This window comes from Aptenodytes forsteri, unplaced genomic scaffold, assembly GCF_000699145.1.
Source record: "Aptenodytes forsteri isolate BGI_AS27 unplaced genomic scaffold, ASM69914v1 Scaffold126, whole genome shotgun sequence".
In the NCBI taxonomy this organism is placed as follows: Eukaryota; Metazoa; Chordata; class Aves; order Sphenisciformes; family Spheniscidae; genus Aptenodytes; species Aptenodytes forsteri.
This window is the reverse complement of record NW_008794599.1, coordinates 1,867,644-1,894,300: the sequence shown is the minus strand read 5'-3', so window position 1 is coordinate 1,894,300 and position 26,657 is coordinate 1,867,644. Positions and strand designations below refer to the sequence as shown.

At 50.6% G+C, this 26,657-nt stretch overlaps 1 protein-coding gene across 1 annotated transcript in view; it reads right to left on the bottom strand.

Moving 5' to 3' along the window:
• KIRREL3 (kin of IRRE like 3 (Drosophila)) overlaps positions 1-26,657 on the bottom strand; it is a 147,275-nt gene that overhangs the window by 36,437 nt on the left and 84,181 nt on the right. The window contains exons 5-7 of the mRNA XM_009273008.1: positions 21,559-21,716; positions 17,762-17,912; positions 12,599-12,704 (exon numbers count right to left, since the gene is read on the bottom strand). Of these exons, the coding sequence (XP_009271283.1) occupies positions 12,599-12,704; positions 17,762-17,912; positions 21,559-21,716 (415 nt within the window). The remainder of the gene's footprint in view (positions 1-12,598; positions 12,705-17,761; positions 17,913-21,558; positions 21,717-26,657) is intronic.

Sequence of the window (26,657 nt, the reverse complement as noted above, 5' to 3'; positions counted from 1 at the left end):
GGCAGAAATGATGGGCACGCAGGCAGGAATGGCTCCTGCCTTCCTGCGCATGGGATTCATGCGTGGCCAGAGAGCTGTCGGGTGGCTGGGGCTTTTCAAAGGGTTTTCTCTTTCTTGGCTGACTCCTAAAGCTCCTCCGAGGTTTTGACCTGGGCTTGATTTTGGGATGTTTTCAAGGGCTTTGCGGTTTGATCTCCGTAGTGCCAGAGGGCTTCAGCACGCATCAGGTTGACCTCTCGCTGGCATGGAGAGAGGAGACAGACTTCAGGACGAGTTTATATTAACTGTTCAAGGAGGGTGACCAACCTTGGATGTGCCAAACAGCCGGGCGATGCTCCCTGCTTTGGACATGGTGCCCACCAGCTCGAGCCAGCTCCCTCTGACTTTCCAGCCCCAGCTCCGAGCAAACTCACTGAGTCGCCCTAAAGCCCTTCCTTCCCCGTGACAGCTGCTGTTGTCATCCCATCGTTCAGGCTCGCTTTTTAGGCTCTATCTGTCTGAATTTTTGGCACGTCCTCAGGTTGGTGTGAGGCACAGCTCCTTCTCTGCCAGGTTCCTTGGCTGGTCCTGCCAAAACAGTTAATTATTCAGGGCTGAACTGTGCCTAGATCAAATGAGTCAAGTTAGGATTATCAACGGAGGCAACTGTGCTCGGAGGCGTGCCGCCCAGGTGAAGACGGGTCGAGCCCTAATTAGGTGGGAATCTTCTTGCAGAAGATGCCAAGGGCAGCGATTTCTGTGTAAACCAACATGGGCTCCCGCTGGCTGAACTGTGAGTAACTTGGGGATCTGGCAATTCATAAGGAGGAATAATAAACGACATATCCCGAAACGCATTCCCTCTGTGCTAATGCAAATACACAGGCAACATACAGGTGAAGTCGGATAAAGTTGCAAGTTCACCAAAAGATCTGTTCATCTTTTCAGTATGAAATTCATCCATCCATCCATCCATCCACCACCCCCCCACCCCAAACTTACGCTTAAGTCGCTATTCTTGGCCAAGCCTCTTGAACCCCCTTACGCCACCCTGGCAACAACACTGCTCTTCTCAGCCACGTCATGAGAAAATAATCAAACGTGGCTGCATACTGGTACAACAGACTGACCCATAAGAGCTTTGCGATTATCCATCGACCTCTGTATAAAACAGCAAGAAACAGCATTTAAAAAAAAAAAAGAAGTCTCCAAAAGTAAAAACCATTAAGTCCTTAATTACACACTTCAACAGCAAAGTAAGCTGAGCAATAAGCATCGCTTGATGCTTTATAGACAAATGGCCTTCTAATCCAGAGACAACAACTTGCGTTTTTCCTTCGCTTTAATATTTGCCAACAGCTTCCAGAGAGTTTGCTTAGGAACAGAAACCCAAGGATAACTTCAAGACCTGAAGTTAACAGAGTTACTCCATGATCTGATGCTGGATGAGACCAGAATCCCTTTTGGGTCTTTCTGGGATGGGCTTTGCAAGGCTAGGTGCTGTCTACCGCAAACAGGCACACCAGGACTACTTCACGCCAGGTGGAGAGGTGGCTCAGGATGCACGGCACGTCCTCGCCACAGCTACCAAAGCCATCCAGGTTTGCAGAGGAAAGGCTGTCCTGCCAGAAACTGCCCCAGCTCAGTTTGTGCCAGCTTTGCTTTCCCCTAGATTCGCTGTTTCCCAGTGAACCCAGCCTGACTGCCCAGCTGAGGAAGCCTGTGCGACATTTGCCCAAGCTCAGCAGCGGATCCACACGCCAACAGCCTACGTATGGCAGGATGAGCCCTCTGATCGACAGTGTCCGACACCAGTCATGTGTACTGGGGAAATTACCGGCACACATGGTCCTGGGGGGTGAGTGGGACCCAATGGGTTTATTTTGGGACGCCAGCATCCACTGGGTTTTCTCATACTCATGCCATGCATGTTGGCCTACATTTTGTAGCTATCCTGACAGCTCTTTTAAGCAGAGACATTTCCAAGGATGCTGCTTAGGGAATTAGTCAAATGAACAATAACTGATGCTGACCACAATCACCAAATCACCACGTTTACCGGAGCAGAGACGGTGGCAGGGAGAGAAGCGGATGCTAACAATTTCGTCCTCCATTTAAACCCCCCTCTAGCCCTTGAAAACTGCAATAAAGGAGCAAAGAGGGAATCGAGAGCCGAAATCCTTTAGCAAAGCACCTGCAGGGCTGAGGTGGGCTCAACCCCCATCCCAGGTCCTTCCCGCATCCCCTGCCTCATCATTCACACTTTGCTTGTCCCTGGCCACGTTCCCCACTCTCTGGCATGAAAGCAGAAAAAACCTCAAACAGAGCTGAAGGCCTCTTAAATCAACGTCTTTCCCAACTCAGAAGCTGTAAGAGGATTCATTATTTATATCGCAGAAACACAAAAGCTTAGCATATTTTAAGCTGTCTGAAATGACTTCAAGGCAACTCTTCCTCTCTCTTCTTTTTTTTTTAACAAAACACATTGAGATGTCTCCCAATCGAGTGGCAGGAGGAAACGCTTTTTCTTCCGAAACAGAAAATAAAATGGAGGGATTGAGGGAGAGAAAGAAAAAATCCCTGTGATCCAGCTTAGGATCACCAAGGAACATCCATCAGGGGACGTTCCCTGTGAGATGCTGGCATAACCCTTCGACAGACCCTCTCCTGACGTCGCATGGAGGTTATGGCAGTAGGAGAGGTGAAGGAGGCATCTCTGCTACTTCACAAGCACAAGCACACGTGGCCGTATCCTTCAGAGGCAGCAGGACAGGAGGTGCTGAGTGCTGGGTGTCTTTTTTTCTCTCCTTCTCCCCCTTTTTACATTTTCAATTTAGTCACAGCATCTCTAATTTCCTTAGATCTGAAGCCACCTCGTGAGACTGGAAGGGAACGATATTGAAGAAAGATGAGGGGAAAAAAACACCAGTAATCTTGTAAAAGTCAGTTTTGAAAAATCAATTTTCTTGTGTGACAAGATTTGCTTAAGGCTTTTCGTTCTGTGAAATCAGCCCATCATCCTGCGGGAATGCATGAAGGAAGCGGCAAGTGTGGTTTGGAATAACTCAGATTAAAGACTGCTAAATTAGGCTTGAGAAGCTGCCACCTCTCCTTGCAAAGGGAGAGGAGATCTGGCCAGAAGAGCCAACGATGCTCCCCTCCCAGTCACCTTCCCAGTCACCAGGAGCCTGTCTTGAAGGAGAGGTGACCAACGAGGCTGGGAAAACACAACCCTCAGATATCTCCGAACCCTACGGATGTTTAAAAGAAGCGTTAGCAGCTTTGCTTGGTAGCAAACTGTAAGGTCTTTGCTAGCACCCAGATTTGGGTGCAAAGTTTGCTGGAAATGAGAGGCTTTGGAGACAGGTTCACTCCGACGGTGGGAAACCGCAGTGCACGAGCAAAGTCTTGAAGACTTGTGAGGTTGCCAACTCCTGCCCAACGGGATGCTGGTGGTCCTGGCTGGCTGGGGATGGCCACAACCGTGGTGCACCCCATGTTTCAGTGAGCCCTCCTGAAACACGCCAGCAAAACTCCTCTGCCATCCCCCTCCTTTGGAGAGGCACCATCCAACGCAGCATTTTGGGCTGGCTGCTTCATCACTCATTTAATTTGGTACCTTTAATCGTTTCTACATCAGGGAGTGGTGCAAGAGTACAAAGCGCTTTCCTTCCCCCCCCTTTTTTTTTTCCTTTTCCAGCCATCAGACTCCTCCTCCTCTACGCTCTCTCCTAATTAGTTCGAGCTGCCTCTGAACATCTCCCACCCGCCTGTTCCCATTACCCTGACAAGCCAGGGGACGGGAGGACAAATCTCCCCGTCCTCACACCTCCACGAGCGAAGGGAGGCTCTTCCAACCCCGTCTTCCCAGTCTCACCTGGCGCTGTGTGCCTTGGTGGAGCCCCCCCAGCAGCCCAGCCTCGCTCCCCAGCCGCAGGGGTATTTGCACCTTTTATTTTACTTTATTTTTTTTTTTAAAAGCCTGTCTTTCTCTCTCCGCCTGCCACCCAGCCACACTCCGCGCCCTGTCAGAGGGAGCTGGCAGATGGGGCTGATGCATCACGAAGGAGATCTGAAGAATTCATTTCCTGTTATTTTTTTCTTTCCCCAGCTTTCATTTTCACTTCAGAGCAAAGGTCCAGTTGTCTGGGAGGAAGCTACAAAGACAAACCCGGGCAGGAAAACAGAGATAGTCAGGAAAAATGCTACAGTGCCAATAACTTGAGACCTCTGTGTGCTTTGCATTCATTTCAACTCCCGCTTTAGCTGCATTTTGCTATGTCTATAAATTAGATTTATTCCGTGGCTGCTGTGAAACGCCTGCGGGCCCCTTCCCCGCTCCGGCTTCTCTTCCCTCCCTTGCCGAGTTTGGCTGCGGGAGGCAGCAGGAGAGGTGACAGCCCTGCCGAGGGACAGCATATGGACTCGCAGCGTCCTGCCGCTGGACAGACGGCAGCCTCGGCCGTTGGAGGAGGAGGGAGCAGATGGGAGGAAGGCAGCAAAAACCGGGAGCGTGGGGGGGCCAGAGCCTGCACATTGGCATAAATGAGCAGTTTCCCCAAGCCGGACTGATGGAGGAGGATGATTCGGGGGGGGAGAAGGTCCTAAGCGTGCCAAGAAATGGCTGCAAAACCAGAGTGACCGTTCCACCTGAAGATGCTGAGATGCCTCTTGTTTGGACCAGACGTCTGGTGAGCTGCTCCCTGGACCAGTCTCTCCGCAGCCTCCTGGTCAGCAGGGACCCCTGAGGCTCTGCAGGATCGTGTGGGGCTGCCCCGGGTCCCCTTGCAGTCCCCAGCGGAGATGTCCGGGTATTTTTCCCCTGCGAGTATGACACTGAGCCTGATGGATGTGGGGGAATGTGCCCATGTGCCCACGGACTTCACACCTTGTCTGCAGTCGCTGGCTGCTCTGCAGTGTGTTTCAAACCCTTGACAGTCCCTTTTAAATATTAATAGAGATGTGACTGTCGTTTAATAAGAGCTTAATATTGCAGCCTTCCTTGGCAGAGACTGCTGGGGAGACAAAAAAAGTGCCAATTAAGTAGTGGTCTCAGTGATCAGAAGCTCTGGGGAACGCAGGGTGCAGGGGGGATGTTCCCTTTTATTCTGGGCCTTTCACGAATGGGCAGAAGAAAGCAAGCGACGTACCAAACACACCAACTCCCAGGAGACATTTTTCAAAGCCATCTGAATTTCGTATTAAAATACATTCAGGTCTTATAGTGCCAGAATAGGGAAGACGGTCACTGCTGTGGCTTGGCTGCAGGCAGCGCCAGGCGTGCCCATTAAATGGATCATTTGCCACTTCTCTGTAAAAAGTTGCCAATGAAATGCAACGCCCTGAATCTGCATCAGCTTCCCACGATCCAATAATCCCTTCTGGCCTTTACAGCCTACGGATCCGTGAACATATTCTGCGGCAGCTAAATGGAAGAGGCAGGGACAACTTTGGTGTCATGGAAGAGCATTAAACTTCAAATACGCCTTCCCCTGGCCTTTTACCCGGGAGCAGAGATGTTGTGCACATCCAGAAGCCCAGCTGACCAAGTGAAGTTGCTATGGAGAGCTAGCTGGAAGAGAGACATCTGCTCCCAGTGCCTGGGGTGATTTCTCCTTCTGCTCAATGGTCCTGGCAGCAGGAAACAATTCCCAAGACTCTTCTTTCCCCAAGACCCGAATTCGTCGGTTCTATAGATGAAGCATGTGGCTTCCTCTTGCTCAGCCGAAATAGCAGGCATCCATCTATCAGCCCAGCTGTCCTCACTGCCTGGACATGGGAGTTGACTCCCTTCACTTGAATCACTTGAATCCTGCTTTGGACGCATCCCTGGAAGCAGCCCTTTGGCAGGAGGGGACCCCATCCGTACAGGTCTGACCCCTGAGGAGTCAGCATGAGGAATTAGGGATGGGAATCCCCGGGTACCACACACAGCTCAATGACTCGCTGACCTTCACTCTGAACTTCCTCCTCTGCTGTAACCACACGCCTAAGGCAGGGCCTGTCTCTTCTCTCTTGCCTTGGGGATCTGTTTTGGAGAAGTTGGATCTATGTGTTCAGCCCATGACTGATTGACTGATGATGGATGTGCTTCTAGCAATCAGTTGGCCCAGCCAGCCACGTTTACTGGGGCAGTGAAGGTGCAACGGTTCACCCCAGCCAAGCAAGGGCTGGCCATCTGCTCATCCCCTCCTCCGTCCCCCGTCCCTTTGATAAGGCTCTCCCAGTCTTCTAATGCTCCTGGCTTTGCTTCTCTTCCACCCAATGTCACCCAGCAGCACGCACTCTGATTGACTGGCTCTTTGCCATGTAGCAAAGCAATGCCAAGCCACGAGGGAGCTGGTTCAAGCACCTGAGCAAACTTCCAAGCCGCAGTGGTGCTGTTTCCAGCAGGACATGGGGCACGTGCTCTCAGAGAACTTGACTTCTCCGTGGCAGCCTGAAGCACTTCATGAATAAGTCTGGTAAGATGCCAGCAGGTCCCAGCACTGTGCAGACAAGACCCAAAGTAAAAAGAGCAGCAATGCTTTAAGGAGTTTGAGCTTCTCCTCTGGGTTTGTTATAACAAAATGTGAGAATGTGTCTCCATGGAACGAATGCCTCTGAGATGGCGCAATGTAAGACAGGCAGGCCAAAGCACAGCTGATCCGTATGGTTTTTTCTCCTTCTCTTCTCAGAGCTCCTCCATATCAGGTGCAATTTTTCCGTATCTACCCGCACCCCAGCAAACCTGCCACTTTCTCCCCCAAGACCCAGCAGCCAAAATACTTGTAGACCCATACTTGGGCATGACTTGGAGACAGCAGATCTGCCGAAGGTGCTTGGGCTCTTCATCCACGTCTCCCCTGAGGCTGGGTGGGAAATGCCCACCCTGCATCCCAACCAGAGCCAGGACCCTGTGGAGCAGGCTGGAGGGACGGGCCTGGCACTGGATCTCTTCCCTGTTGTTGCCCTTTTGCAACAGCAACAAGTCACATCTTTTTGTTTTCACCTGCGCAAAGGCAGAGGGAGGTGAGGACACCGCCTCCCATCAGGTGCATTCAAGGGGTCAAACAAGGTCTTTTCTACCGACCGGAGCCCACTGAGCAAACAAACGAACGCTCCTGTTGCAAGCCGAGCCACGTGGTGTGTCGGTGATGACGGGGGGGCTGAGGACAGAAGGATGCTCTGGGCTGGCTCCGAGCTCCGGAACAGCCTGACCAGGCACCCTGTGATCCAGGAAGGCGGTGTGGTTCAAGCCCTGACCTGCAGCTGTAGTTCACCAAGCTGGCTGATGCAGGAAGGTCTTCACCAATATTTGGGCAGGCAGCGCCTTCGGCTTCAGCCCAACGGGGGCAGGTGGAGCTTGCTTGGACCACACAAAATGTAATCCCCCTTCTGCTATAGGATGGGGAAGAAGTGGCATAGCACCATCCCCTGGGTGGCTGTTAAATAAATGCTTCCCAGCTCCTTCTGACCTCTGCTTCTGCTGCAGCATCAGCTGCATCTTCTGCCACGTCCTACACAATTATGGAGAGTTGCATGTGTTGTTCACAGCTGCCATACCCAACGCCAGAGCCAGATGCCTTGCAGCAGCTGGGAAGGGATAGCTCTCTCTTTCCCTTTATGTCTGTTTGTCTGTCCGTCAGTCCCACACCCTGTTTTGGAAGTGCAATGGTCCCCAGAACTGCTGGAGGGTGGTGCGAAATGTCCCCCCACCTCTGTGACTACAAAGATAACATTATTTGCAAAGGTCTCTGCTAGCCTTGGGGGTGAGAGCACTGTATCAACGGGCGAGAGTGAGATATCTATTATTGCCCTGCCTGTACCAAGTCCCCATCACTCTGCAAAAATAATCATCATCAGAGGAGTCCAAAAGGCTGAGCGACTCTGCCTCTTGCAATATTAAACTTTCCCATTTTCTTCTGCCACTTTAAAGATTCTCTTTCTTACTGCGAGTGATAAATAGTAACAGCAAAAAACCACCCCACAGACACACAACAGACATCAAAAGCCAAGAGGAGATTGGCAAATAGAGAGATCTGAAGTGAGCAGAGAGGAGGCCTGGTTGCGAGTCGGTTCACGTAGCCCCGACTTCTGTTGCTTTCCATTAATTTTACCCGCCATCACAGGTGGCAGAACAACGGCGACAGCTAATTACTCTCTCTCGCGTTCCCTTTCTTGCCTGTTCGCTTGCAGCAAAAGAAAGTCAGTAAATTCCCAAATTCCCCCCTCCCCATCCCAGAATCGTCCACTGAGAGGCAGAGGCACGTGGGAAGCGCATTATTAGAGGAAGACGAGGCGGTGCAATTTGCCCGCACATATGCTCGCTGCCTGGTGGAGCCGTTTGCTGCCGCTGCTCCTCCATCCTGGCACCATGGCTACGTGACGCTCTGCCTGCAAACGAGCTGGCAGAGGCAGGCAGCGGCTCGAGGCAAGGGGAGAGGAAGGGGTAGCTTTCCCCCACCGTCGTTGGGACACCAGGGGCTTTCAGCCCGATGTGCACGGCGCTAAAGCTGATGGGGACACATCCATGGAGGTGCTGCCAAGCAGCCCAGGTCCCCCTTGAGCCTTTCTTGAGCAGAAGATGCTGCACGGGCGGCAGCAGCGAGGAGCTGTGGAGCAGCGTTTTGGTGGGCTGAGCTGCTCTTCAGCTGCAAAGGGAACAGGCTCCGAGGTGGAGATGGGATAAACCCAGGCCAGAGGGGGTACGAGACCCTATAGAGGCCATAGGATATGTCTGTGCTTAGATTGCTCTATGTGGTGAGAGGGAAAACATGCAAACGAGCAAAAGCCCTGCTGCTGGGGTTAATTCATCCCTATGCCAAAAAACCCCCACTCACGCCTCACTGCGACGCCTCGCCAGCCCTCTGCCCGACTCCCCCCGCTTGCTTTTGGTGACACTGGCCTGTCCCGTGTCCAAAAGCGAGTGACAGCCCAGGTGACATCGCGGGCGAACAAACCCCCCTGGGGAAAAAGATGCTCCTCGTCAAGGAATCGTGGCTGCCAGCGAGGGAGGAGGATTGGGATTTCAGCTCCAGCTTCAGCTGCCAGATGTCCTCAGCTAAGGAAAGGAGCAGAGGAACCATGTCTCCAGCAAAGGACCCCCCCGCCCCAGCCCACCCCCAACACCATGAGATGCCAGCAAAAAAATAAAACCCACACGTATGTGATGTATTATATAAGAGAGCACGAAGAAAACCTCTTAAGGAAAAAGCAGCTGCCTTGATTTCATCAAAGCTATATTCTCTATGGGGGGGTTGGGTGAGGGCAGAAGGAGATTTTTGTCTCCTGGGAAATTTTGTTGAATTTTGCTTCTTTTCCCTTACCACCCTAACGAAGAGAGTGAGGAGTCTGTGCTTAAAACCCCAGGACTGGCTTAGCGACTTATTGCTAACGAGCGGCACGGTTCACGGATGCTTCCTAGCCGACCATCTTTGGGTGAAGCCTTTGGGTGAGATGCTCGACCTCGCTTGCTTTTCCTAGCCAGAAAAACCCGGGGTGCAAACCCGATGCAAAACTTATCACCCCTTGCAAATTCAAGCAAGGTGACAGCTTACTCGTGTGTTTGAAGCAGGGATGGCCCCGAGGAGCTGGCTGTGGATTTATGCCCAGAAAAGGGGATTTATGTTGTTTAGACATTTTTCCTTTGTGTTCAGAGCTGTTTACTGACAAACATATTGGGAGGTATTAAAAATAAATGTCGGCTGAAGACCAAGATCTGGTATCTCTATCTGAGGATGAGGGAAGCCATAGGAGATACATTAGAGTGGTTCTCTCCCCGGGGAGAGAAAAAAATATCACACTTTGTGTCTGTTGTTTGATTTTAAGGCAGAGTAAGTTCATTTTCACCAGTGATGGAGTCCTGAGTGGCCCTGGGGATGACACTGAGCTCACGTTCTGCCTTTTCACACCTCCAGATATCTTAGTCCTGGGGCTCTACACGTCCCACCCCTTTACCCACCTTCTTTCCTAGTCAGTGGCGAGGCGCAGGGGGCTCCTTGCTCGGATGTCCCACTCTGGAGGACTCCAAGCTTCGGTGCCAAAACATCTGCTGCCTTTACGTAGTTAGTGAAGAGCTTTGGGATCTTTTGGAAGGGAAATGAATCCCCCGCCCCCATCAATCAGAGCCATTAAATGGAAGGAAGCCCCGCCGAGCACTGCTGAATCCTGTTTGCTTGTCACAGTGGTAGGGAAAAAGCCTTGTGTGATGTTAACATGTTAAGGGAACTTAAGAAATGAGAAACCCAAAGTGCTTGTATTTTTCATGCCTCGTTTTTTTCCCCAAAAAAATCCCTTTTATGAGAAAGCATAACCTGAAAAAAAGTGCAATTAGTTTTGATAGTAAAGACCACCATGAAACGAGTCATGAAGCACTTTGCAGCAAAGCAGAAATCCCAGCGCTCAGGCAACAGGAAGGGTGGCAAGACACGTGGCCTTGGGATGGGCGAGAAGGAAAGAAGAGGGCGGCGGGCGGCATCTGCAGCTACAGGGGACAGAAAAAACCCTGCGCTAAGGAGGCGGCAGCAAAGACAGGAGAAGCGTGGCAGGTCCATCTGCTATTTGGTGGAGAAAAGCAATCCAGCATTGTTTTGGCCAGGGAGAGCCACGTACCCAGAGGGTGGAAACACCCAAGAGGAAGGAGAAAGCCCAGACGGGAGCCTTCAAGGCCGCTCCACTGCACAGGGAATCAGCCCGGTGGGGGTGCAGGGATGATGTGAAAGCCCCTATTGCTGAGGATCAGGCTAGACGCCCCGTCTTTGGAGCAGAAATTTTGCCAGGCCCTTGCCACCGTCTGGTTCCTCAGCCAAAGGTGGTTGTTTTGCCTTCGACTGTACCAGAATCAATCACGGCGTAAGACCCACGTGGGACGTTCTCCCAGATCCTTCCCCAGATTGTCATGGGCTTCGTTTTCCTCCTAACTGTAAATATGAAAACAAGGCTATTTGTATCTTTGACATTAATTGGCTTCTCAAATTAATAACTCTTCTGTGTAACTAGGAATGCAATTATTGCTTTGTTGTGCTGATAGCAGATATCCAGCCGGAAGTAATCGGTCCTACCAGCAAACTCGATTGTACTAATTAAGCCGTACAAGTCTAACAGGAGGTAGGTCATGGTAACCTGTCCCCGGAGGTGCCTCCTCTGTTATTATCAACTGACGCTGTTGCAAAACCAGAACTGATGGCATGCCTGCGTGTGCACGCTCGTAACTTCAAGGCAGGAGTGATGAGCGGCTGACTGCAGTGGTGGGACGGGGGTGTACCCGGTTGCTGTGAAACATCTCCGCGCTGGCTCAGGCACGGGCCCTCCTGACCACGAACTGGAGCCAGGAGGCTGAGCACGATGCTCTCTTCTCCCAAAGGGTGATGACAACCCACCCTGCTTTCCATAACCGTATTTTTGTCTGCTTAGACCGAGAAACCTTTGAGAGAATGGGTGTTTTCTAATGCTAGCAGCCCACATACCCATACCCAAGAGCTCATGGCAGCGACTTTGCTCGGTGCAGAGCCATCTGCACATCTTCTGCAGTGAACAAGACCGACTGAATGCAACACGGTGAGCAATGAGCCTCACTGCTGCAGGATACGGCTGTGGTTGGAGTCCCGCTCATCAATCCCTGCAGTATCTTGATGAGAACTGATCAAGGGAGGTTTGGGACTGCCTCGGCGTAGGCGTGCAGGCAGGGAGCCCCGTGCACCGCCTTCATCCCAGACCTACTGCAGTTGCAAGCGATGCATCTTCTCCTCCTGCAATTCTCCCCCTGTGATGGCCTCATCAGTGCCAAACAGCCCCTCAACCGCTCGTGCCCTGCTCCGAGCTCACCGTGGCCAGTGGAGGGGCACTGAAGACCCTGGCTAGCAGCGACGATCCCACCCACTCAAGGAGAACGTCCCACTCAAGGAGAGGCCATCCCCTATGTCCCCCCATGTCTCCAGCCCAGGCACCTCTGCTTCGGCCTCTTCTGAGCTCTAATCCACGCTGCCGGGGTTAGAGAGGCTTACGGCGGTTGCTTAGGGGTTACACAGAGACAGCAATGGAGTTGTATTGTTCAAATCATAAAAGAGTATGCAAAAAAAAAAAAAAAGGAATTTTCCCATAATAGACTTTTCACTCAGCGCGCTTTGCTCATTATGTCCCCAAACAGATGGCTCCGCCAGCTCGGTGCCAGGCCTCTTAATCCACTCCAAAGCGCCAGTGAATCTCTGACCGAGGACTTGCTGCATGCAGCAAAATGTAGCAGACGGCCTAACGTGGAAGCGATTGGAGCCTCTCAGCATGTAACAAAATCATCAAGGCAAGAGCAGCACTGGGGAGCCATCGGAGCGGGGACGCTGGGAAGAGGACCGCGCCACAGCAGGTCTCTGCTGCTCTGCGGGGACCAGGGGCTGTGTCTGGCTCCAGCCATTGCATCCCCCGGCTGGAGGACAGCAGAGGCCACGGGGATGAGCTAGAACAACCACCAAGCAATGATAAACGGGGGAGCAAGTGGAATAGCCACCAGAAACTGCAGCCAGAGCTGCTGAGCGCTCTTGGGTCACCTGGAGGAAATAACTTTGCATGGTGGGGAACGTGAGAAGCTCTCAGCGGAGGGCTGGAGCGAGATGTGCGGTGCCAGCGAGCGGGGCAGCTGCCTTACCTGTACTGGGTGACGGCAGGGTTGGCCTTGGCGGAGCAGTGGAACTTGACAGTGTTATCCTCGAGGACCGGCTGCGGCTCCACGGACAAGTTCACCAGGGGTGGGTCTGCAAAGAGACAGCGACAAGCCCGTGAGCGACCGGAAGACGTGGCACAGCATCCCCTTGCCTTGCCATCGGAGGCCTGCCAGGCTTCCGAGTCTGGAAAGCAAAATTTGGTCCTAAGAAAACATGGCAGAAGCCCCGAGACTCCTTGACGCTGTGATATAATGTTTAGGGCTTTGTAAGCCAGGCTCATGTCATGCACACTGCTCTCATCTTGGAGGGCTTCAGTAAATAAGACAGAAAGGGGAGCCACGCACACCACTCCATGTAGCATTTCACTTAAAAACCGTTAACGCCAGCTCTGATTCCTGTTGAAGGAAATAAACTTGCCTGCTTTGAAAAGCTCCCATTTAATATCTCGCTGTGTAATGATGATCTTTTGCCTATCTGCTAACTTGAAAGTGGCATTTCTGCTCTTTCATCAGCCTAATCATCTCTGCCAAGTCCTTACTGTTGTCACAGGCCTTTTGGTTCTTCCGACCAGTGCTCGGTTTTTCTTCTCCTTTTTACATGATAAGCATCTAAACGCTTTAGTGGCAAACAAAATTTAGGAGAGAACCGATGAAAGCAGGCGAGAAGAGAAAAGGGTGCAATGTTTAGATGGGGAATAATAATATCCAGAGTTGTTTTAATTTTTCATGATGTCTGAGAGGGGGTGTTAGACCTCCAGCTTTAGGTTTTAAGGATGGGACCTCATTTGAGGGAAAAAGCAGAAAGAAATGGCCTTGTGGGGAGGTTTTCTAGGTGCCTGAAGAACCAGTTGTCCCATTGGAGACTGCATTGGGGCTGCGGAGAGGAGCTGAGGCCAGCTCATCGAGCCGGCTGAGGGGCTGTCCTGCTGGAGTCTGATGCAGCATATGCAAAAATACATCCTAAAATACGATGTGCCATGTGTTCACCTCTACCTGCTGCCTCTCTCCTCTTCCTAAATATCTCAGCAACATCCTTCCCAGCTGGAGCATGGGGAAAGGCTGCAGTCGAGCAGCCACCCTGCCGCTCAACACCCAAGCAGATGGGGCCGGGGGTCAGCCCTGCTGACCCGGGGGAAGCGAAGCTGGTTGGCACCCCCTGGCCCAGGGGACCTGCCTTAGCACCACGGGATGGTGGGCCGGCGGCGTGCTGCAGTGCCTCCTCCTCCGCTGCGTCCCCACCTCATTAGGCCCCGTGGTATTTACCCAGCCAGAGCCTCGCTTTGTTGCGAGCAAAGCCACCTGCCTTCTTGATGGGAAATTATGACGGGGAAATTATAGGTATTTTCAATTTACCCTAATCTCATTTTAAAATGTGCAATTCAAATGACAATAAAGATGGGCGCAGTTGGGAATATAAATGAGCTTCCCTAACATAACAGCCCAGAGATATATAGTGGGCTCCTAAGTCATTTGCAGGCATCCTGACACTTCCCTATTGTTATAAAACAACAGCTAATCACCTTCCTTTGTTAAGTATGAATCACACTTCTCTTTAGTAGCTTCCCCATTGTTTGATGGTTTAGTAGCTGTGCCTACGATTTACAGAGGAGCCTCTTTGTATTAAAATGAGCCCAGCTCCCTCCTGCACTCAAAATGAAAAAAAAAAGGAGATTAAAAAGAAAAGGAAAAAAAAAAAGAGCAAAGGAAATGAATTAAACTCTTTGATCTTGCCTTTCAAAAATGGGATTGGGCTTTCTAATATCGTGGTAGCTTCCCCGCGAGGCAGCAGGTGCCGTGGATAGCATGGGTTTGTGTGCGCGAGTGTGTTTTGGGCTATTTTAAAGAAAAAAAAAAAAAGTAACACAAATTGTAACTCATCAGAATGTAATTCCACTCGGTTACAATTATAATTCCTGCCTGGCTTCTTGTAATTAATTTGAATGATGGAATCAGATAGAGTCAGCCTACAGGCGGCCGGGAGGAAAGCGTGCATGCAAATGTTCGCACGCCCAGGTACCACGTATCCCCGCGAGCACGCTTGTACCGGGGGACCAGCATCGCTCCTCACCAGCCGTGCAGTCAGTGAGGCAGCTGAGCAAAGCCCTCAGCTCCCACTATTTTAAATTAGCACCTGGGAAATGATTGCTGGGGTCACGGGCTGAGTTCCACGGGCTGCAGGCACCGTGCTGGCTCTCGCACTGCCAGGTGCAGATCCCTCTCCGTGCTCCCCTCCCCTCCGGAAGCCCAGACAAGCCCTTCCAAACCTCTACCCTGAATCCAAAAGCAGCCTGTGGGCCAAATGAGGAGGAATGAGGAGCTGGAAGCAGACTGAGATGCCTCTTCAGCTCCGGGCTTTCACACTCCCCAGTGGGAAGCACAAAAGGGAATCAAACACTCCAACGCTACAAGGATAAACACAGCAGGAGACCCTCCAACACAGTGATGTGGCCCTCATTTTGCTCATCACCCTGGTCCACAGACCCTCCGCTTTCCTTCTCCTACTCCCACCTCCTGCAAAAAATACAGATGCAGTCAAATCCCTTCTTGCCATGAAAAAAAAAAAGGTGTAGAAATGAGCAGCTGCACCTGTGTGTGCAGAGGCTTGGAGCAAATGGCTTTGGATAAGCAATAACCCTGCTCCTCCCCATCCCGGCACACTGGATGTGCATTTCCATAGAGCCACTGGGCTCTGGCAGTATAAATAGTTTATGGCATATCAAACTATTAAACATGATTTTAATCCCACTTGTGATGTTCAGCTCATAACTCACAGGATGCTGACTTTGATGTGGCTGGTGGAACGGAAATCACATTGAACAGATGTTCCAGCTGGAGTCGCTTAGTGTTTCCATTACAGACCCTGCTCTGGGTTGGTTTTTTTTTTTCTTCAGTTCCTTTTTTTTTCCCTCCCCCCCTTTTTCTTTTTTTTTTGGAAGGGGAGCAGACCCTGCTCTGGGTTGGTTTTTTTTTTCAGTTCCTTTTTTTTCCCCTCCCTTTTTTTTTTTTTTTTTGGAAGGGGAAGGTTTTATGACTCAGCTATTTCATTGCTGCTCAGATGGTCAGGCAGTGCCTGCATGAGATCGATGGGAGACAAACTTCAACTTTGCGTCAGCTGAAAGAGGATATTCTCTCCCACCACGCACATGTACCCTGGGTAGGAAATAACGCCCACCCTGGCGTTTCTTCGCTGAGCGTGAGCATTTTTCATGCTCTTTTGAGTTGCAAAAGAAAACAAAAGCAGGAGGAGTGATCTACCAGGCTGCTGCTTCCTGGGAGGGATTATTTTTGGTTCCCTGGGATTATTTTGCAAGGCCGTGTCTTTCGAACCCTGCAGCTGGGCAACGTTTGCTACGGTGTGAACAGTGGAGGCAGAGATGTGCAGGCTCCGGGATGAAATGCAGCAGGTTGTGCCGGGCTGGGGAAAGCTCACCAGCCAAAACCTGCTGCCTACCTCCTTATCCTTGCAGAAACCCCTTCTTTTTTCCCCCCAAGGTGCTGCTTCTCTGCTAGCTGTTGGAAGAAGACCCAGAGGAAGGACCTCCTTTCATCGCTGGGGTGGTGCAGAAGGGTATGCCGCCTACCTTGCCTCTGCAGCCAGCCTTGCCCAGGACAGTTCCCCAGGAGAAACGAGTGGCCCAGATAATTTTTGTTTACGAAAAGTACTTTTAGCTCTTCACAAAGTGAAAGCAGCCCATTGCCTACCAGGTTGGGAGTGAAACCTAATGGACTGGGCAGCAGCTACGGCAGGCTCTTGCATCGGGGACAAAATCCACCCCACCGCAGGCTGGTTAATCCATCTTCGTATTTTTCTATCCCTCCATCACCCATCCAGCACTGGGAAATTGATATCCTCATTAGAACCCGTTAAGAACAACATACTTTTAATAGCTGGATAGGATATTACTATTATTATTACTTTCACAGCGTGGCGTATTTAAGGCTCGGAGTGGAAATTGGTGTTCTTTATTGGGTCTTTCTCTTTTCAAAGCAGATTCCATCAGGTTCAGGGATTCAGCTCACGTCTCCTGCCCCGCACTGTACAGCACAGTGTAATGATGTCTCCGGCTTTGCGTTGTTTGTGAGAACGCGTGTGCGTCTCCAGCTATTGTAAGTGTTTGCTGGCTGTGAAATAACCCATGCTATTATTTCATTTTATCTGGCCGGTTCTGTCAGGACACGCTATCCAGCGACCCAAGAGCCTGTTAATCTTCCGGCAGCAAAAGCTGGAAGTCTTAAATGGTGAATTTTCTGCTGTGCTTGAGTTTGTTCAGCCAGTTTTAATTGGACTCTGGAAAGCAGCTGGCATGCTAATATTGAACACCCTGCATTTGCAAATTGTTGGTAAATACAGCTGCAGGAATTGTGTGTGCAAATGAAGCCCGGCTGGAGGGAGGTCGGGATGAACCCAAGAGCAACAGCTATTGCAGAGGAGGAGGGAAGAGATCTGTGAAACGTGAATTTTTGAGGAAGGAAGACTTTGCTTCATGGATTTACAGTAAAGGGTAAATGATATGGCTCTTGACACACACCTGTCCCTATCAGATGGTGATTGACACTAGCTATATTTCACAGGAGGGAGACTTGCCACCGATTAGGTGTCTAACATGCTATCTCAGTGGCGAACAATACAAATAACTTACCGTTGAACAGCTTGTAAGACTGGAAACATGCGTTTTTGTACCAGAAACCTTAATGGGCCTTATCTCTGCTACTGGCCGGGTCCAGAGATGCTGCTTTCTCAGCCAAAGACATTTGGGATACATCCCTGCTCCAGAGACCCCAGAGGCCTGGATCAGGGCACACAGTCTGTCCACGTGCAATGCCCACCGACCACCCAGAGCATGGCAGCTGGTGCTGCTTTTGCTCAAAACCATGGATACAAGATGCAAAAGCTGGGAAGCAGCCTGTCCCCGTGGGTGTTCGTGTCCCTCTGGTGCCCCAGGGAGCTCAGGGGAGATGAGCTCTCTTGTCTCTGACTTCACGTATCGACGTACCAGTAAATCCCAGTAAAGGGAAACCCCCAAACCCCAGCAACCTGCTCCTGACTGGAGTCAGACCCATGTGGGCAGCCCTGGGGCAGCGATGGAGAGAGCAGGGAGGCTGGGATCACACAGTAGTGTGAGGTAGTTCAGCTGGCTGCGTACTCACGCTGGATATCAATGGTGACGGAGGTCTCTTTCCCACTGGGAATGGCTTTGTTGGTGGCACGGCAGACAATGCTCTCCCCGTTCTCAATGTCAGAGGGGGCGACGAAAAGCGTGCTTATGATACTCTCCCTCTTGCCGTCACGGAGGAGTGTCTGTGGGGGGAGAAACAGAGATGAGAAAAGGCAGTTTCCTACAGGAGAGGGGCCCCTTCCCCTCGCCAAGAGTTGTGCCAGGCTCTGCACACACACAGCTAGCCCTCGCTCGTACGAGCTTCTCAGCCAAGCAGCGCTCTCTGCAATAACAGTTTCTCTGGCTGGAATCTGCCAAGAAGCCTTAGGGGAATAGCATAGACAAATTTCACTGCACTTCCCTGGGAACTGGGCACTTAACTCCCATCTGCTTCGCTCCAGCCCTGCTGTGCCTAGACCGGGGGAATCACAGCTCCAGCGAGATATGTCACCCACCGTCCCAGGAAAGAGGGAGCCAAGGGACAGACAGGGCAACTGGCTTCTTGAACCTGCCCTCACTTGGTGATCACTGTGATGGGGACCTGAGGATGCCGGAGATGCAAAACCTCAAGCCTGGTACAGCAGTGGTTAACCAGCTCTACCTGCTCAGCCTTGGCACCTTGTTTCTTCCCCGGACTTACCTGACTGACTTCCAGCCGTGGTGCCCTGCCATGCCTTTATCGGCGAGCCCCGGGATCCCTGCCTTATCAAACTCCTAATCCTCCTGCAAGTTCTTACAGACCATGGTCACGTCACCCTGTAGCCCTGTCTTTGGTAAACTAAACTGATCGGGCCCTCGGAGGCTTTCACGACGTTGCATGGTTTTCAATCTTTTAATCATTATCTGGGCTTTCCTCTGACCTCTCTCCGATTTATCAACATCCTCCGGGGACCAGAAATGCCAGAAAGACAGCTTTTCCCAGCCGTTGATAATAGTGGTAAATGCCCACGGATACACCCATCCCATAACTATGTATTTTGGACCCTGCCAGGCAGTTTTTCTCTCTAAGTCTGTATCCTTCAAGTTTCCTCCTCACAATGTAAGACAAGTGCTTTATTGAATTATAAACATATGGCAGCAAGACTAATGCTTTCACTACCTGGGTTCGTCGTGACACAGCGTTCACGCATACAGGTTTGTGCCTCTCAGGCACACTAGACAAGGAACGGTGCTGAGAAATTGTCATCACAATCAGCCCAGCAGCTGGGGAGAAGCAGGACCAAGACCTGTTAGTACGTGATCCTCAGGGCCTGAGTGCACCAACGGTCCTTCATTTCCCTGACGAACCTCATCTGGGGCCTCTACCCAAGAGCTCTTCACCCTTTGGCCCAGGAGCTGTATTTAAGCTCTAGCTCTAGCTCAGGCTCTCCTTTAGGTATGCTGACATGGGTTGGATTTTCTGGCTTGACTTCAGAGCTGTCTCATCACTATTGACTTTCTGGGGATTGCTGCGCTGTTGGTTGACCCTGCTATGACCACCAAGCCTGCTCTGCTCCTCCTGTGCTGGTGCTGTGCCCTTGGCGGTAAGGATGCTGCCCTGTGCTTGCTTTATTGTCACCCTGCGTGCCCTTTGTTTGTGGAACAGCCCCACTTTTGGTGCTGAACCACCGATGTGGTTCACCACATCGGTGAACCCTAAGCCTGTGCAGGACCTTTCTGCCCCTACAGTGCCCCTGAACTCTGGGTTAGCCTCCAAACCCTGCAGGGTCCTCTAATATCCCCTGTGGCTATAGGGACCATTCCCTGTCCCTTTCGATAGGGATCAGGGTAAGTATGGGGGTTTTCAGTCAGCTATGGCTATGCTGTACTGCCTGGCTGCGATTGCAGGGGGGCTGCATATTAATCAGTGGGTGGATTGGAAATTCAGAGAAACAAAGAAATTATCACTCAGTATAAATGGTTTCAGGCAATCAGTAACCTGAACAGTGTTTCTTCTTGGTTGACTGGATCAAATGAAATCTGAGTTGGGTTTTTGTTTTATTGAAAAAGCAGAAAGAGGAACACTGAGGACTGATTTTAAAGGGAACCTCAAAAGGGAAAGGTTTCTCAGACCCCAAAACCTCCCATTCAAAAAATGGCTAAAATTGGCCATTAGTTTATCTGAAGGGTGTTTTTCTTTTTTAATGTTTCACAAGGTTAAGGCAGTTACAAAAATGGTCACGTTAGGGTTTCTCGTGCATGTGTGGGGACTGTGGTGCTTGAGGTGACAAGGTCTGACGCAGCTGGTGCTGGCTGACCACCCCTGTGCATGCCCGGCCCTGGAGCATCGCTTTTCCCTGCTCATGGCAGGTAAGCATTTGTAGAAGGGCCTCATGAAAATCTCCAATAAGTCAGGAGAAACTGAGGTTCAACATCACCAGATCAGTCAACACTATCCCTCTGACCCCAGGAAAAGGGGAAGATGCTTCCCCCATGCAGAACAGGACTCCCCTTCCGGACCATCCCTGACAGCCGCTTAAAATGCCATGGGAATCTCACATGTACTGCATGTGGGAGGGAGCTGCAGCCTGAAAGCTCTGCTTCGGAAGATTTTTTTGTTGTTGTTGTTGGAAATATTTTAAAGAAAAATAAAGGAGGGGCATTCTTTCTTCTCTGGTACCCATTACTTGTGGGTCTGAAAGGGAAAGGGCTTAAATGTTGGCTCCCCAGGGCCAGGTCTGAGCAGTCTGCAGTGGAGAGGAAGGCTTGGGTTGAACAGAGTAAGTTATAAACAACTGCATGTCAATGGCCTGGATTTTAATTAGTTCCACTTGATTTGAGAGAGGGAGAGGTCAGTCCTCTCTGGCTTTAATTAGTGCTGCCTCTTGCATCGCACGCAGGGAGATGGGGCAATTTCCCCCTCTGTTCACACCCATCAGCCACAAGGAAGCAGCTCAGCTTCAGCTGAGATATCGATGTGCTCTGCAGAGCGACAGGGAGGAGGAGAGGAGGGTGTTTTGGATCCTCTGCTTTTCCAAGCAGATCGGGACGTTGCTGGAACGAGGCTAGGTGGAGGCTTCACAGTGGTAGCAGAGGGTGAAATGTTTATTAAAAGATCTTCAAGAGCTTGAGAGGAATGCCTTTGACTCCTGACTTTGAAGTTTGCTTGCATTACAAATGGCTGCAAACTGACCCATTTTATGTCTCATATTTTGTTCTTTAGAAATTTTCATTAGAAATGTCAAGTGTTACTGAATCTTTAGCACTTACCAGACATCAGGCATCTATAAACAGGAGAACATGTGGGTACCCATTCTGAGTACACTGTTGATTGCTCTTTGATGTTTTCCTTTATGACCCAATAAAAGCTTTCTGTTTAAATTAAAAAATGCCAACAACCCTGACAATTCTTCATGGAAAATTGCAGCTGGAGGAGGGGACATATGTCACTGCAACCACCTTTCAATCCAGAGGTTCTGCTACAGCCAAGGCCAGGTCAGGGCTGGCTGTGTGTTGCTCTATACGGTATTAACACCACACCCAGGTGGGATTTTTGGGGGGAGAAGTGGGCATGCTGGGCAATTTATATATAAGCTGTGAGAGGGTACAAAAAGCCAGCCAAATTCAGAGCAGAGCCCATTTTGGTGACAGTTTGTGGTTTCTCACTTGCATCCTCCTGACTGTTTTCCTCCCAGCCTCTCCATCGGGAAGGTTGTATGGGGTGATGTAGGGTGAGAGTCTCAGCTCTGCAGAGCTGAAGGCACCGCCCTAGATGTTTTGGGGCTGTGTGAAGAGCAGCGTCAGGCCTGGTACGCCTTTCTGAAGCAAGGGAAGAGCACAGTGCGTGTCCCCAGCCCCATCCTGCCTCACCTTGGAGTAGGTGGCTCCATTGATGACTTCTCCTTTCCGCATCCAGATGATGGAGGCTGCTGGCTTGGCATTGTCCGCATGGCAGGTCAAGTTGAGGGGGTCTCCTGCTCTCAGGCTGATGATGGGCCCCCCCATAATGACAGGATCATCTGGAGGAACTGCAAAGAAAAAGCACAGAGGAGATAATTTGACAAATGTCATTTGCTAGCATTAAACCAACCCTCCTGGAGTTACCTGTGGGGTCTGGGCTGCCAGGACTGGACTGTGACCTCTCAAACCTCTGCAGCTGGCTTTGATGTGGCTGTGGGAGCATGCAACCCCACCTCACCATATTATAGCCGGCTTGCCTTTTGCTGCTTACATGAAAGCTGTGCCTCAGATTTGAACTACGGTGGCAGAAACTGGCTGAAGTTTTAGAGGGGACACGGGCCAGGTGGCTGCCTGAGCTTTGCAGTAACATGAAGGATCAAGCCTGTGGCAGAGAAATCCACCAAGGGCTACTAAATACTCAGAAACACCTCTGGCCTGGGATGTCCCTGAGCTGCAAACTGTGGGAGGATGGGAGAGTATTTGAAAGAAATACCTCTGCTTGCTGGCCCTATTCTTCTATCCCTCCCCAGGCAACTGTAACTGGCTGCTGCTGGACACAGGATACGGGGCTCGGAGGGGCTTTGGTCTGACCCCTGTTCCTCTGACTGCAAACTGGAAGGTAGGTGAGCATGATTTGGAGGAGAAGGGCAGGGGAGCTGGGTTTGGACTGTTACCTACTGCACTCAGGGGTGAACAGCTTATGGGCATCAGGAGTGTGGTTTCCCGACCGCCTGTTTTGAAGAGGGCTCCCTTGCCAGCCCTCCATCACAGAGGGATGGAGGAACCCCTGAGCACTCCCTTGCCCTGCTTTGATTTCCCTGTCACTTTTGCTCATCATCCGTGCTGCTGTCTTGCCGCACAAAAGGTTGTGAAATTCCTCTCGTTCGGCCAGACTCCCTCTCACCGCAGTGAGTCTTTTAAGCATCTCCCTCTGTGAAAGCAGATTTTGCCGGGGATGTCAAGGAGACCTTTAAGATTTCAACCTTCCTTTGAAACCACCGCAGCCTGACAGCCTGTGTGAGGCTGCATCCTCATTACAGGATGTGGCTTTGCTGGTATCACACAGCCCCTGGGCATCTTTGTTTCTTGTGTTGGGAAGCACTTCATACCAGAGACAAGGAGGGATGGAAATAGGGAAGCAGGAGATGAGGGGCACCTGAGCATGGTCTCATCTTTTGTGACTAGCTCTTGAAGCCTGGCATCTCTAAACACCCCCAGCATGGTAAGAGATGGGAAATTCAGCTGGAGAGAGTGGCTTCCCTTTCATCCTGCAGAGACGACCTTTCATCTCTGCTACCCAGATTGGGTTCGGTCTAGCCAAGACCTGCTCTGAAGATGGAGAGGTCTGTACAGCTGTCAGTCTAGCTCTTCCCAACCAGATCCTTTGGGCAACCAGATGCAGGTCTTGCTACAGATAGACATGTTGCCCAGCCACCTCATGGCCTGTTTCAGGAGGTCCTGGGGCCCACGCAGCATTGGGAAGCCAGCAGAAGCGTGGAGGACACAGTGGAAGGGCATCCCTGTTGCAGCCCCTCTTGCCCAAGCAGAAGAGCTCATGCTAGCAAAGGGTGTAGGAAGAAATTGCTGCTTCACACCCAGCTCAGGAGCAGGTGGTGAAAGCCTCCTACCCTTCAGCCTCCTCACTGAGGGGATGCAGCTGGGGGAAACCTGCCAATTTTCCATCAAAGTGGAGCTGCTTTTGTTACAAGTCAGGGCTGTTTTCCCCCTCCCTGAGCTGGCTAGCACCAGGCTGAGCCATGCAAAGTGAATGTTGAAGTTGGGCTCTGAAATACCCAAGTACGTCTCTGCTTCTGCTCCTGAGCTGCCTTGGTGTTTTAGCTGGCCGAGAAATATTTAAAAACTCCTCGCTGGCTCCTCTAGTGCTGGGCTGAATTCAGGAGATGGAAAGGGATTATGTTCCCTGACAATTCAGAGGTGGCTGCCTGCATCGGCACAGGATTTGTAGGCAAGGCAGATGTGCTGGTTGCACACAAGGCTGGTCACATACACATCTGCCAAATGCTGTGAGTAATGTGATTTTTCAGCTCAGTGGGTGGAACCCAGGGACTGGGGGGGGGGAAAGCTTTTCTGCGTTGATCCAAAATGTACATTTTTTTCAGGCTACAAGAGTGGAAGAAAAATGTGAAGATCTGTGGTTTGGGTTAGTTGAAATGTGTCAGCCCCTGAATATGAAAATGTGGAAAATTCTGCTTAATTCTGATGCTACTTAACTATTAAGGAAGTATTTCTTTCCACTTTTTAAAAAAACAACCCCTTCATTGGATGAGTTATACTGTTTTTAAAAAAACATGATATTTTTCAATAGTGTTTTTCCCCTCACTGAAGCTATTAATTGAATTTGACCTCAGCTTGTAAAATATTGGAAATTCATCTTGTGGAGCAGGGGAAAAAAACCAACCCACAAGCTTTTCTCTGAAGAGCATCTCGGTATTAAATGGAAGGGACTTTTACGGTGGGTTGTTTAATATTCCTGACTGATGTCCTGTCCCACTGGCTGACATTTGAAGGCTTCTTTTTTTATTTCTTCAGTCACTGGCTTAACATCACCCCCTCAAAGCAGTCCAGCCTGTCTCTTAGCTGCCCATGAATCCCAGGGGATATGGGACAGGGAACAACCTCATGCATGGAACCACTTGTCTTCCCTGTGCCAGAAAACCTTGCTTTCTAACCTACTGTTCTGCTCCTTTTTCCCCTCTACTGGATTAGCAGCAAGACTCGAGGAGCTGCTTAAGGACATGAGAAGAAGAGAAGGAGAGAGAGGAGGTCCTGATTAAGTCTTCCCAAGTAAGTGGTTATCATCCCCCAGTTAGTTATTCATGTAGCCATGAGTTATTGATGGTCTCCAGGCTCACTAACCAGGGGATCTGGTTGGGGAGGAGAGGGTCTGATGAATAGGAATCAGCAATGCCTCTCAACAGCTCTAACTTCTGCAAATGAAGGATGGATGTATTCCTTCCCCAAACTCAAACTCCAGCCTGGGAGAGGAGGAGGAGGAGGAAGAGAAGAAAGAATGAAAGATAAAAAATGAGTTATTGATGGTCTCCAGGCTCACTAACCAGGGGATCTGGTTGGGGAGGAGAGGGTCTGATGAATAGGAATCGGCAATGCCTCTCAACAGCTCTAACTTCTGCAAATGAAGGATGGATGTATTCCTTCCCCAAACTCAAACTCCAGCCTGGGAGAGGAGGAGGAGGAGGAAGAGAAGAAAGTATGAAAGATAAAAAGAGGAGAAGAAGAAAGAAGGGAAAGCGATAAGACAGTGGCACAGAGCCACGATCCATTATTTATCCACTGTGCTCCCAGGATTGGTTATTATAAGGCACCACCACAGAATCCGGTTTCCTAATTTTTAATCATGTAGATGTAGAAGTGCTAGCCTTCCTGATTAATACAGGGATATAAATAGGAAGAGTTGTTTGGGGTTGGGGGGTGTGTGTGTTATTCCTGACAGCAAAGAAAATGGGGTTAACCTTTACGTGCCTGCAAAGTTCAAAAAGAATGAAGGAGAAGGGATCCATGATGGCTCAAGCCCACCAGAGTAAGAACAAGCCGGAGAGATGAATGACATGCAGCTGCTTATGGGCTGGGAGTCCAGACAGATCATCCCCAAACAGACATTGCACTGAGACCTTCTGGGGCGGGAGGTGAAACGCCCCAGCAGAAGGTCCCCTGTTCCTCACAGTGCACTCAGGACCTCAGCTGGAGAACTGTTCTTTTCTTCACTGCAGTCAAAACTTTCCAAAGAAACAATGACAAGCCTCTCCCCACCAGAACCCTGTTTTTCTGTCAAAACACAGGGCTTGCTGAATATTTTTAAACCAGCCTTGGACAGGCATTAATCTGTTCTCCATAGCTGTGGGCTGCTTGGATGAGTAAGGACAGCTTGGGGTCTCTGCTCCTTGCCCTTTGGAGCGCTTTGGGAAAAGCACATTTTACAGCACATCAGCATAAAGAAATACAAGTAAATTTGTGTTGGTCTTGGGCTGTGCATTCGGCAACTTCTTCAATTAGTTGGTTAGTTAGAGGCTTTCCTGCACACAGTCCCGCCCTGCAAGACTTAACTGTATGATTAATCAATGAGACCATGCAGAATTATTCAGCGCTGAACTAATACCCCAGGCTAACACTGCAGCTTTGGCTAAGAAATAACATAGATGTCTCTAAATGCTCCGGGCAGCTGGTCAGCTGGACAGTGTTGTGGCAAGCAGACAGAGCCTCAATTATTACCAATATTTATTGAGATAACAGGATCCTCCAGGCAGACATCAGCTCCTGGAAGTGGAGAAAGCAAAAAGCCCTCCAGCCACCAGTACTTCTTCCTAATTAAGGCTGACTGCTTTTTGTTGTTGTTGTTGTGGCTGGTACCTCCTTGCTGCTGGGTTTGTGTAACAAACCTTCTCTTCTTGGGACAATGTTAAGAGATTCAACCCCAAATGCTCACTGGTGGGGGAGGGCCACCCAGCTGCTGGGCTGGAGAGGCAGATACTGAGCAGCCCCTGAGGATTGCTCTGAGCCATGTATCTGCAAATAATGTTTGGCTGATGTTAAGACTCAGCACAAGTGTCCCCCCCCCCGAGGAATGAGATCCCTTGGGTTAAGGCATCGCTGACGCATTGCTCATCTTCCCTACGGGGTCTGTGACACTCAAGGCTCCGGGCTCATCTTACATGTGTGTTAAGCAAATAGCAGTGACCAGAAGATGCTCTTGGTGATCACTACGTGCTACAAACCATTAGAAAGTGCTTCCTAGCCCCGAAGCTGAGAGTCTAAATGCAGACCAAAAGCATTCCCAGCCCTCCACAGTAGTTTGCTAACAGTACTTGATTTGTGGATGTCCATTTGAGGACATCGAGGGGCTGGAGCGAGTCCAGAGCAGGGCAACGAGGCGGGTGAGGGGTCTGGAGAACAAGTCTGATGAGGAGCGGCAGAGGGAGCTGGGGTTGTTTAGCCTGGAGAAAAGGAGGCTGAGGGGAGACCTTCGCTCTCTA